At 39.5% G+C, this 13,849-nt stretch overlaps 2 protein-coding genes across 4 annotated transcripts in view; one reads left to right on the forward strand and one right to left on the reverse strand.

Moving 5' to 3' along the window:
- The window catches only part of ctnna2 (catenin (cadherin-associated protein), alpha 2), a 359,609-nt gene that overhangs the window by 238,816 nt on the left and 106,944 nt on the right, over nucleotides 1–13,849 (forward strand). The window lies entirely within an intron of this gene.
- On the reverse strand, nucleotides 8,492–11,689 carry lrrtm1 (leucine rich repeat transmembrane neuronal 1). The gene has a single exon (XM_054603693.1). The coding sequence runs from the start codon at nucleotides 11,687–11,689 to the stop codon at nucleotides 10,112–10,114; it is 1,578 nt and encodes a 525-aa protein (XP_054459668.1). The 3' UTR covers nucleotides 8,492–10,111.

Below are 13,849 nucleotides of genomic sequence, written 5' to 3' on the forward strand. Positions count from 1 at the left end.
ATTTTTTGTTACAGTATACTGTACTTGTAGCTTTGTTGTTATTTGGGTATTTTACAGGTTATTCATTTATGACCAAAGATGATTGAAAAGGAGAAATTAGGGACGTAGGATGGGAGAAATTCAGCTAAATAATGAATTCTTTAATATGCACATGTACACAGCAGGGGGTTTCTTGTAAGAGCATGAAGCTGCTTATACTTCAGACTTTGTGCTGCATGTTGGAAGTTTTCAGCAAGCCTTCAGGGACAGCGTATCTAGTGCGATCAGACATTCTACCATTGGACAGGATGAGTTGGATCCAGGAATCCCAGCCCAGGAGGCTGACTTATTCAGTATTCTGCCGATGTTTGATCCTGACCTTACTGTTACATGTCCTTGGTGCATGCAGAGCGCAGCAAATGCCTTTTTGGGGGATTGCATGCTCCGACCCATTTTAATGTGCCTTTTCATTCTTAGCACACCATCACTAAGCCCCGCAGCAGGGGCTCAGAGCAACCATTTTGATTATGAGAATGATTGAATTAATGTTGCTGAAGTTGACACTTAATGGATTATGGTGGTCAGAATTGTTAAAACACATGAGGCAGATCTGTGTAAAGACATTTTAAACCCCTTTATTTGTCACACTCCCAGGGAATAGGTTTCAAAGTCAAACATTGCTAATCTTGTGCAAAGCCTAACCTATTGAATGTGATGTTTGACTCTTATAAACAACAAGCATTAGTCCAATAAGGTACTGGATGTAATACCTAAAGAGTACCTGGATTGATTCCAAATTGTCAATGGCACACTGCTGTAGCAAAGTTGTCGATTTGAAATAAGTATTGATTTCTTGAAATGTTAATGACTAAGTTTATTGCAACAAAATATTTGTAAATAATACATTATCTAATGTATTATTGTTTTCCCATATATACTATACCGTGTATAAAAAGTAAAACATAGCAAAATGAAAATTGTTGTCTTTTTTTGTTCCAGTATTTTTCTGACTATTACCTTTTCTTTCAACCAAAATACTTTAGTGGCCACCCCTATGTCTGTTTCACTGAGCACTCAGCAGTTATACCACCCTCTATTTTCCATAACCTCTATTCCATAGTTCCATAACCTCTACTGCAGCAACGCTTACAGGAAGAATAACCACAAACCTGCATTCTTGCCATATTATTTACATACAGTAATGCTCAAAGCTGCAATATGTTTAAATAGTTTCTCTTTTAATTTCCTTAAACATTGGTTTCTTGTCTCTTGCCGCTGTATTCTTCTCTTCAAATGTCATTGAACATCGTGGCAGGAGGTTTTTATTTGGTTCATGTTTTGTACGTGTAACCTACTTTGCGTGTTTGCATGCATTTTTTAGCACCTATTTCCTCCCATTCTCAGTACTCTTACAGTTTAGTTGGCCATTTGGGCAAAATGAACAACAGTGAAGTAAAAATAATTGGGACACATTTTTCTTTTTGAATCACACCTATTTTCCTCTTAAATGATTCAACGGGAATTATTCTCCTTTGTCATTAATATACCTGCTGAGAAACTGGAGTCAATTGAAATTGGCAACGCATTAACTAAAAGCAATATTGCTGTCACAAAACATTAGCTTCAGTGATATGATTGTAAATGTTTTTTGGTTCAAAATGTTATTAGGTTCATTTATTAAAAAAAAAAGGTTATATGGTTCATTTTCCAATATAATCAGGAGATGCTTCTTTGCATGGGGGACCATCCTATCCAGAGTAGCTAAGAAGAAACAGAATAGCATATTGACTGAAATGCAGCCTTATTTTGCAAGGTTGAATTTCACCATACATTTATCGTATATTCCACTTAATTTAGTCTGAAATCGATGTATACACCTAATTTAACAGTGATTAATTCCCTAAGCTTTTCACTTTGATAGGTCTACCCAATGAGTTCTTGTTGTTTTTTTGTATCTATTTCACAGTGATATTTAAACATCAACATATATACACATATTCAACCATCACCTCCAACATTGTACGTGTATTCATATATATATATATATATAATATATCAGACACACACACACACATCCACATTAGTGATGTTGTGGGCAGATTCCTAGAAAATCTCATCAGGAGCTCCACACGTTATTTCAATTCATTTGGATCAAATTATTGATTGCAGAATGATTCTTTGAAGTTGAATGATGGATGGTTTGATAAAGTAGTATAAGGATAAAGTTGCAAAAAATGGAAACACAGTTATCTCGAAATTGTACTGTACTTTCCATTTAAATTCAGTGTGAAGCACTAACAGGAAAGATGTGATCAAGCCCCAACATCGGAATAACATGCACAGAAGCGTGGGGGTTTTATAAACTTGTAGAGTTGTGCTGCATGGTTGGCAGAGTGGGATGCCACTATCACCGTCAGCTCTTTTTCAGCACAGTCTCCCATTAAAAGGTCGTCTTTATGCTCTCCCTTTTTTCACTGGCGACTACGATGGCTTTGGCCAGTTGCAAATTATCCGCACCATCAGTTTAACTATGGTTCTGCAGGCTCTCTGGTCAATGCATTGCCAACACCCCATTGTACTCTGCTATAACCCGTCTAATCTCACAACAATCTGTTGCACTCTCAAATCATCTGAAACATGTCTGTGGTCTCTAAGTGAGTGAATACTTCTTTACAGTTGACCATAAGGATATTTTAAAAGACCTGTTCTTATGTCAGAAAGAAATGAAATGCACAAAACTATGTATTTTAACAAGCCTTTTTTTCTCTCTCTATTTCTCTTTTGGTTTTCTATTGGATCCATTGGTCTTCTGCCCTGCATTTGATATGACAGGTAAGTCCATCTATTGTGTTTATTTTGAAGCCTCTGTGCTGGATTAGTTTTGTATGCACTGACCGTCACAGTGCGAATGTTGAACTAAAATTGTATCTTAAGTACTTGCAGCACCAGGGACGCATTTAGCACAATGGTTTTGTAAACAGTGGACACAGTCTCTTTGCTCAGCTGACACTTAGAGAATGGGGCAATTCCATTTATGCAGCCAATCTCACTGGCTACTGGAGAGATGCCAATCTGCCCTCACAGATAGGGAAGAGAGAGGGAGCAAGGAGAGTGGGTAGATTAGCATTTATTCATCCTGACACTGATCAGATAAATGGGAAACGATAAATGCTGTCTTTTTTTACTCCGCTTAACCTGTTTAAACTTTTTATTCAAAAAGCAGCTTCTACAGTCTTGCTGTGCCGTGCCTTTGAAACGCTTAATCAAAGTGTTGTGTGTGTATTTGAGGTGATCTGACTATGAATAATGAAACATGATGCAGTTGTCCTGATGACTCATTTAGCATAAGCAGTGAATAACTTGAGCGGATGTCTGTGTTTTGGGTAAATAAGTAGACATTCATCAACATAGAGGACAAAGAGGCTTTGTTTTGGAATCAGTTTCCAGTATATCTTTTTTATTCATTTCCTTTTTTGTCTGTTTGTTTGCATTCTTTTTAAAGCTTCTGGTGACCATATCTTGCACAGTGAATCTAGATATCAATTAAGGGCTGCTTAATTGATTGCTATATTGCTTGATTTGTTAATGCTATAGATCTACACCAACCACAGTATATGTATATCTATATTAGAAGGAGATGAAGCATACTGTGCATTGAATCTAATTAAGTACTTTTGCTTTAACATTCTAACATATTTGACTAGCCTTGTCAATTCAATGTTACAATCACATTTAACATCTAGACGGATGTAGTTTTTTACTACTTTCTCTCCTTGGACTCCTTGGCTTATACCATAATTTTCCATCCCCATTATCACGACTCTTGTGCTGGTCAGTGCTGCAGCAAATATTTCCTCGAGCATACACAATTAGTACGGCTTCGTTATTTTAATTATTTATTGTACAGAATACTCCCATATGCAAGTACAGTCCACATTCAGATGCAGAAATGTCTGCCATGCATTTTATTGATTGCTGTTTCCTTGTGTGGGTGCTGGAGCACAGTTTGTGTCAGACAAATGTCTTTAGGGGTCTAATTTGTAGGGCTATTGACACAAGAGGAATATAGAACTGGATTGGAAGAAATTTAACAAATTTAAACATGCTGGACCTACAAGAGATGGGAGATAGAAAAAAATGTAAATGTACAGTACCAGTCAAAAGTTTGGACACACTTTCTCATTCAATGGTTTTTCTTTATTTTTATTTTTTTCTACATTGTAGATTAATATTGAAGACATCCAAACTATGAAGGAACACATATGGAATTATGTGGTAAACAAACAAATGCTCAACAAACCAGAATATATTTTAGATTTTAGATTCTTCAAAGTAGTTGAATGAGAAGGTGTGTCCAAACTTTTGACTGGTACTGTATGTGAGAGTTGTAGCCTAAATTATCTTGTATTTGTTTTATATCTCATCAATTGCACCAGAGTCTATCTGTGAAGGTATGAATGACAGTAATACATGAATAGAAAATCCTGAATCTAGTCCTGGATAAAGCTTTGTGGTTCAGACACCATAATACTCTGAACATTAGGCACTGACCCACATCTGCTCTATGCTGGTAACATCGAGCCCCAGATGCAGGCCCATCTGTTGCCATGTATTATCTCACTGACTGACCCTGATGTTTAATGTTAAATGCAAGACACAACTTTTTCATGTGCTATTCCAGCCGAGCAATGGCAAGAAAGTTAACTAGAAAATACACTATAATAATAATAATAATAATAATAATAATAATAATTATTATTATTATTATTATTATTATTATTATTATTATTATTATTATTATTATTATTATTATTATTTATTATTATTATGTTATAATAATGGCCACCAGTATTATGTTCCTCTCTCAACTACCGTCTCACTGCAATGAATATCAAACTGCCAACATTGCCCCCATTGTTCAACCAGTTTCACCTTCCTCATCAGCCACCACTGCTCTACCTACAGTACAATATGTAGGTAAGAATAATGACTTCTCAATGATTATAATGAATTCAGTGTTGCTTGAGTTTGATGCATGTAAATGAAGCAGTGGGTGTAGAGAGCTCGAGGTTGCCTGCAGAGTTAGCCTGAGTTATGAATGACAATTGCCATATTGGACCTTTGTCTGTCTTGGTAGAGCTATAATGTGTAGAATCTTTCATAAGGTGATTGTCTGGGAGCAAACCAAAAGTAATCTTAGTTTAACATAACAATGTTTTATTCTAAAGAAGATCTATATATGTGTGGGTTTAATTTAAAACACTCCCCCCCCCTCTTTTAATTAATCGCCAGCTTGCATATATAGGTCGGGTTAACAACAGGATTTTGTTAGTGGTTGTCATTGAATTGAGTGCAGTAATATTTTAATTATTTCACATGCATAACAACAACAGCAGCAGTATTTGGACGTATAATGACGTGTCAGGGGGTTGGATTCAAAAATAATGTTGATGATGATTAGAATATTGATCCTGATAACCCACCTGTTATAAAAGAAGCAGTGGAAAGCCACCCACTCATTGTCATTAGTCATCACCGGCTCCTTGCAGCCTACTGCAGTACATGCTGCCACCCATGATTTAGCTCTCCATCCAGTTATGAGGGGGTGGTAAGCGTTTATTATGCAGCACAGTCCTAGTCCCAATGAGATGGCAGAATGTTGCCCGATCGATACCCCTCACAGGAAGCCAGGTTAATTTATTTTTTAAGGATTTGTTTGTGTCTCTGAGGCCCCCCCGCTGCAGGTTGTGATGTAAGCTATTTCCCAGAGATCTGCAGAGTGATGTTTTGTCACTGCCGCACACATGTACCACTGCACAAAGGCAGAGGTACAGCATGTGCAGGCACACAGGCATAAACATGCTTACACCATTTATTTTTATTGTGTTCCACTGGTGTTCTTGTGTTGATGATAGTGAGGTTAAATTATGTTTATTTGGATCTCAGCAAGCAACTGCCTGTACACTATGAGTGGGCAGGGTTTCTCCATTGTTAGTGTTTGACCTTTATATCTGACTGTCGCCTCGTGTACAGAATGACCTGCCTTTTGCTCACCACATCCACCCTGAATTAACTCTTTGTGTCAGTCACTCTACTTTTATATATATATATATATACGTCTATCGCTTGTGACTTCTCATCTAAGCATTGCGCTCACAACACTGTAGTCCTAGACACCATGGCTACCAGGTCTGTTGGGCTTCTTTACAACCAAACGTGCACAAACGTAATTGCATGTGCACAGATACACCACATGCTCAGTTTGCACGTTACAGCCCAATAGTGTCAGGCCTATTAGCATGTGCATTGTACATACAACCCCTGTATATCCTCTGGCTGGAAGACAGCTGCGACTCTACAAAGCACAGAGCTGATGCCACGCTTGCTTGCCCAACTGCTTTTAAAAGAGCCAGAATCTCACACTTTTCAAACTGAACAGTGATCTGATTTTTATAAGACAGTCGCAAATCACCATGTCAACCACTTATCATCCCCCAAATCAATTCGGGATTTACATATAAATACAACACATCATCCTCATCCATCAGTGTATATTTGAAAACGTGAGGGAGATGAATAGATTTGTTTTCACTCTGATCGTTTTGGTCACCACTCACCTGTATTGATTTTTACCAAGCATCATCAATCAGAGCATTCATAATGGATGCTTTTTGCTAGCGCATATCTCCCCTGAGGGAATTATCACCCCAAGCTTAGGTTGAGCAGAGATTTGATCTATTGTCAGTTAGATGAATTGATGTTTTTCTCCACAGTTACCATGTTTTATGGGCGCAGAAAAGAGAGAGGGATAAAGAAAAACTGTAAAGGTGAATAGGGATAGAGAAAAGTCTAAAGTAGTTTAACGTGAGCCCTCAGGGCTCAAAGCTTTTAAAATATTCAGTGCCATTCTCCATCACCTTTTGCCCTGGTTGCTTGTTCAAGAAAGGATTGAAATGAAATCAATAGCGGTGCCAGCGCTTGCTTCTCTGCCAGGCAGCATCCAATATTTATACAAATGAATCTTCACAACCTCAAATTTACCTAGCAGTTGTGTTTAAGGGGCTGTGAACGGCTCTAAGGGGTGAAAATCGTAGACAGGATGTAAAGAAAAATAAAATAACTTGGTGTCCGCATCATGATGCCCTGCCGCACTCACTGCAGTCAATTGCAATCACATGATATGACAGGTTATGATTAACAGCTAGGTTCAGTCTTAAAGTAGGATGCCCTTGGTACCATAAATAAGAAGTGGATCATAAATCCAACACGACAACTTTAAGCTACCATCCCGCCCCGAATGCCTTAAAAATATCCCTGCAAATTAGTGTTTCGTTACTTGAGTACTACATGAATTGCATGTAGACATTCCTTTAGTTGTTTCCTAGAGATAATCAGCCTGTTAACAGCCAAATAACATGGAAGTGCATTGTTGGTATATTGCTCACACTGCACCTTTATTTTTCATCCTACATGGGCCAGTTCCTCAGACATTGCTTGGATGGTAATTGGTAAAAAAAAGGTTCCCTTTACTGTCACAGACCATTCAGGGCAGTTTCTGATGAAATGCATCATTCAGCGCAATTTGACATGGATGTGTGTGAAGATAAACTCCTTTAACAAAATAATGCTAAGAAAGTCATACAAATGTACATACACGTTACAGTTTTGAAAACTGATTGATGAATTCCATGTTAGAAGTTTTTGATACATTTTAAAGGAGCATTTTTAGAGCATTGTTTGAAATTGTGTGTCTCGCAATGGATTTATATTTGAATACATTAAATGCATGTTTGCTGCAGCTTGCATTTGTTGAAGAATGGAATAAGAAAATAGTTAATTAATTTTGTGCACTCAAGTGCAAAACACTGAATTCCCAGCATATTCTTCACATTAATAAGGATGATTAGCCTGTGATGGGATTTTACCTGAGAGAAGTCCTATGAGCTTTGTGAGGAAAGGAAATTATATGTTTTTTTACTATGGAAGTTAGGATTAGAAAAGTAATTTGATATGTATATCCTGTGGCTCATTTTGTCGGTCCCTCCAGGATTTGACAATCTGTGATTACACGAATTAACACCAATGCCAGTAAGATTCCACAAAATTCTGTCAACATGTTTGCCCATTTTACCAATTACTGCCTTTTTAGACTGACCATATTTTATTTCAGAACCACTCATAATGAGACTTGGTCAAATATAATTAATCCTCAACCCAAGCAAAACCTTTTTTTTTCAAAGAAATGTTGTCAGAATTATTATTGCCTGAGGGACATTTGCACTCTGTATCATCCAGAGGTTCCACCATTTTAGAACTCACCAAACGATCTCTAACCCAACCAATTCTTACCTGTTCTGACCCTTTGTTGCATATTGTTCAAAGAACACCAGAACACCAACTGCACATACAATGTTGTTGATACGTTTGTAAATAACGTCTTACTCTTATTGGAACTAATTATGTAATGATTGTCAGTGATTTCTTAAAACATTTTTATTCCTGCTGACTTACAAGTTGTAAACATTATCTTAATTTATCGCAAAATAACACAAAAAATGATGCAAATTGATGCACTGAATTGTTTTCAGAAAAGCCGCTGCAAATTCAGTATATTGATGTTGCCCCAGCTGTGGAGGATTGCAGAGTATGGTGCACAATAGGTAAAATGCAGCCACAGTATGAGAATATGCACACTAGAGAGCAGTCTGTTCCCTCTTTCTGCAGTAGCTGTGATCCTCCATCTCCCTCTCACTTCCCCCTCCTCACACAACATACTGTTCATGTCAAAGAACCCAGGAAACAAAACATCTGTCAGTGCACTAATTTACACAATGAACACCAGAGGAAGAAGGATATATATACACCTCAGAATGACCTTGTATTCAACAAACATTTTACATCACATGAAAACACAGTGAAAAACATTGTATGTGCAAATCTTCCTTTAAGCTGCTGGATAATTTCTTCTATGATTCTGATACAATTGGAAATTGTATTTTGATTTAAGTTTGCATGGTTTTGATGATTGTTGCCTTTAGTGTGCTTGATTCAGTGAAAGGAGGCATCGCTCCTCTGTGAAATCCAAAGAGTGAGAGGCAAGAAGAGGCATAGCTTTAGAACCTTGACACTCTGCTTTCTTTACTTGGATGGTGCACAGATAGTGATGTAATAATATGGTAATATGCTTGCCGATTGCAATGTGATAGATCATTTGAATCTATTCTTAGATAGGCAATGTGAAGGGGGAAATTAACTACACTGATAGCGAGCCAACACATCGAATGATAAAACAACAAATATGAAAGCTAAAACAGAGAAGAGATCTAAAAGACTATGGATTTTACATTGGAGATGAGATGCAGATATCCCTCTGCCCCCCTTTTTTACGTATTTCATTTTTTTGGTTCGATACACTGCAGAGACTTGTCTCTCCTGTCCATTAGCGTAAAGACTGCATCTATTGTCATCCATCCTTTCTGACAGGCTTCTCACGTACAAATGACTTTACTGTGAATAGCAATTCATTTATTTAAACATTTTTTGTAGTTTACAAAAGAAATAGATTATCTTTTATAATTTTTTGTCCACACTTGCAGTTCTTTTTTTAACATATTTTACACAGACTTTTATTTTACATTTGTAATCCAACTTAAACATTTTTTTAATATTTTAAATGCTTGTCAAATATTGTGTTTACCATAATACAAATGGTTCATTTTTTTCTTTTTTCATCTTATGTGTGTCCCCAGTTTCTTTTTAAACAATAATTAAATGTCCTGAAGTAGAAAGACACATTAAAGCTCAAATATCCACTCATGAGAGAAAAGTCTCAGTGCCCACAATGTATTCCTCTCTGGTTTAGTGTAGAACATCAACAGGTCCTAGAGTCAGGTGCCCATTATGCCCTGTGGCCTCAAATCAGCAGTAGATAGCAGTAGCAGTAAATCCACTGCAAAATAGTCAGCCGCATAAAGCACACTCCTCCACATCACAGTGAGATGCTGCGTAAAAAGAGTCAGAAAAGATCCATTTATTCCTTCTTTCCCACAATATTCCCCTCCCCAGTGTATCCAAAAAGGGATTTACTGTATTTCCAGATAATCACAGGTTAAGACGTATTCACAAAGCAGGATCACACCTCACATTCCCGAGAAGGTTGCTGTTGGCAAGTGCAAGAGCCATATTCATTGATGATTACCAGAGCTCCCTCAATGTGGTTAGGTTTATAGTCAACATAATACTCCGGTGTAGAAATTGCAGCCATCTGCTGCATGCTTTGCTTTTGCTTCTGCTTACGGCGCTGACTGCTGAAGCACTGCCTCAGTTGTCTTATTCCTGCTGGAAAGCACTTCCATGCCACATACAGCATGAGCACGATGATGAGAAAGGAAAAGATGAGTGCCATGGTGCCAGTCACCACCTTGTGGATCTGCATGGTGCTCTCCAGATCATCATGGCCCACTGTGACAGTGAAAGAACTGGTGACCACCTCACTCCCCTCCCCCTCATAAGGGTTAGGGGTAAATGGGCCCAGGAAAACAGAACCACCCTGGGCCAGATCCCTTGTAGAGGCGTACAGGCCTGCTGTCGTTACCTCCATTGGGGTATCCTCACATAGCTGAAAAGCATACACAGCATCCAACACATCCTCTCCCTGTGCGGTGTCGGGGCTGGAACACAGCAGGGAATTGTCACGCTGGCCTCTGAAGGCACTCAGCCAAGAGGCCAAGGCACACACGTTACGGCTGCACTCCCAGTCATTCCCTGCCAGGGTAATGCTATCCAGAGATGACCAAGAATCCAGGATGCGCTGGTCCACAGAGGTCAACTGATTGGAGTCTAGCATTAGCACCTTGAGGTTGGGTGCACTCTCAAAAACATGTGGTTCCATGTACTCTATTTCATTGGCTGAGAGGTCAATCTTCTCTAAAAAATGCCATGTCCAGTCCAGTGTATTGACAACAACAGTGGCACGATTGTTGTGCATGTACAGAGTACGTAGGGAGATGAGGCGAGGGAAGTGGGCCAGGTTGACTTTAACCAACTCATTGTGCTCGAGGTGCAACTCAGTCAACTTGAAGAGTCCAGCGAAGGAGTTTCTCGCTAGGCTCTGCAGTTGGTTGTATCCCAAGTCCAGAAACTGCATGCTCCGGCAGTCTTGAAAAATCCGCACTGGCACAAATTTGAGAGCATTGTAACGCAAATGCAAATTGGTGAGCTTTCTAAGGCCGTGGAACAGGTCTGGCTCTAGTGCCTGCAGCCTGTTGTAGGAGAGGTCCAGGATACGCAGGTTTGGGAGGGGCCTAAAGGTTCCATTTGGCAGAATCTCAATCCGGTTGCTGCTGAGGTCTAACTCCTTGACCCGTCTCAGCCTGTCGAATGCACCCTCCTCTACAATGTCAATGTTGTTGTGATCTAGATAGAGCCAGGTGAGCTGTGACAGACCAACCAGTTGGCCTTCACGCAGCTCGGTCAAGTTGTTCTCTCTCATGGACAGGCCCATGGCACTGCTCAGATTGCGGGGAATGTCTGTGAGGTTGAGCCCCTCGCAGTACAGCAGCTTGCTGTCGCAGCGGCACAGCCTTGGACAAACCCCCTCTACCAAGGGAACCGTTCTTAGAAAAATCCCCAATAAACACAGTATCAACCCAGGGGGCTTCTTCAGTGGCCACTTTAAGTACAGTCCAATTAGAAGGAAATCCATTAGCATAAATATCCAGGGATGTCTCTGAGAAAATGTCCATTGAACCACTCTGGATATTGTTTTTGCAACGATCACATCATATTTAATCAATTCAATATTCTGTTTCGTTGCAATTTTGATTTCTAGCTGTAGACAGTGATATTATACTTCATTTACTTTGTCGACCAAGCAAATCCTTGTAGAAAACGCAAAAGGATAAAGGCCAAGTCTCCTTGCTTATGTCAGATATCAAGCAGTGGGTGGAGAGAAGAGGGGATGGAAAAATAAAATTGTCCTCATTGATCGATCTTATTTGAAAAGATTCCTACTCACCCCTATCCAAAAGCTGACAATCTCCATTCAGCGTCTCGCTTTGTGCCCCGACACTAATTATGTGCGAATCTAAAAAAGACCCCACTGTGGTACAAATTCTTCCCCCCCCCTCCCTTCTCTCTTTTCAGTGGACACCAGATCCTTGGCAGGCTTACAATGTCTTAGTTCTCCTCAAGTGAAAGAGCCAGAAAGAGAAGGAATCCAAGTAGCTTTCAGCTAGATGGTAGGAAGTGCAAGTTCCCCTGTCTGCATACATGAGCTCTGTCTCTTTTGCTCCTCCGCAGTCCTCTGCTGCAATGATCAGAGGGAAGAGACAACCACAGAAAGAAAAAAAAAATCTTTCCAAATATCTGTCTTGCTCTTTTCTCTCCTCCCCTTCCTGCTTAAGTTTCAGCAGATCTGTCACCACATATTACCGTCCATCTCTAGAAGCAATCACTGACTTGTAAGGTTTAAATCCATTCAAGCGGGTGATCATGCTTTCAGTGACGGATGCAAAAAAAAAAAAAAAAAAAAAAAAAAAAATCAGGATTTAAAGAGGTGAACCCTGTTCACTGTTGTCTTGTGTAACAGTATTCCTTGTCGTCTCAGTGGCTCATCTCGGTTTCGAAGCCGCTTGCATCCCCCATGGCTTGCAGTTTTCTCCTTCACTCCTTTGCTCTCCGGGTGTTTTCTCAGCCGGCTGGAAGAGGCTGCTGAAGGCTGGTGCTGGTAGGCAGGCAGGGACGCTAAATGTGGATAGCGAAGGAGTACACAGTCCCTTGCAGCAGAGCAGTACACTGACAGCGCATGCAGAAGCACCTTCTGTTCACTGAGTGTCGTAAGCCACTCACAATTCAGAGTGCTCGCTCTCTTTCCCTCACCCTCTCTCGCTCTCTCTTTCCCTTGATCGCTCACTAGCTTTTCATTCTGCTCCCCTCCTCTTCCCTCTCTCTCTCTCTCTCCCCTCCCCGCTTTTCTCTTGCTGTGTTTTTCTCTGTGCCTGAGACATTTACATATTCAGAATGGGGTGGGCTTAAACCAGGAGCTTTAATGACCCCATCCCCCCCCCCCCCCTCTTCTCTCTCTCTCTCTCTCTCCCCCTCTGTCTCTATTTCCCTCCCTCCTTCACTGACTGTAATGCACTCGGCCAAATAACGTCTGCTTCCTTTGACGTTGCTGTGAGAAAGCAGTTTTCTGATTTCAGAGTTGCAAAATACATTCATCCAATGAACAAAAGGCTGTCCTGTATTAGTTCCACCTATAACACAGAGAACAATTTGCATGTATATTAAAAAAAATCAGATGATTCCACATATAGAAGAACAAAAACGGAAGAAAAAATATAATTAAGAATCATCAGATTATCCTGCATGCATATGAATCATATCCACACAACACACAAAATAAATTAATTTCAGTAAGATTGATACAATTTAAATGTACTCATCGTGTTATCCCTTTGGATTTCAAATCTGACTTTGTGTGATGAATCAACCTCTGTCTATTGATAGAAATTGTTGGCTAGAATATAGTGAGTCAAGACTGAAGGATACCGTTCTATATTTTATCAAACTGTCCTGTAGCCAGGCATTTAATGTCATAGTCAATTATGGCTAAGCTATCCATTCTGAATGCAGATGTAATTGCTTGCCAGATAGTATTAGTATTAAGCTATAATATAAATATTTTTCTCTCAAGGTCCGCTCTCGCCTTCCTTTGCATTTTTCTGGAATCACTCATAGCCTTGTCATCGTTTTCCCAGTCATTTGTAAAAACAATGAGCTATGACAGCGCCTTACATTCCTCATGTCAGCCAAGTTTTGTACCATCTGATCTTTTTTTAACTATCTGAGGTCACTGCATTTTTACTGA

The sequence above is a fragment of the Anoplopoma fimbria genome, chromosome 9, assembly GCF_027596085.1.
Source record: "Anoplopoma fimbria isolate UVic2021 breed Golden Eagle Sablefish chromosome 9, Afim_UVic_2022, whole genome shotgun sequence".
Taxonomy (NCBI): Eukaryota; Metazoa; Chordata; class Actinopteri; order Perciformes; family Anoplopomatidae; genus Anoplopoma; species Anoplopoma fimbria.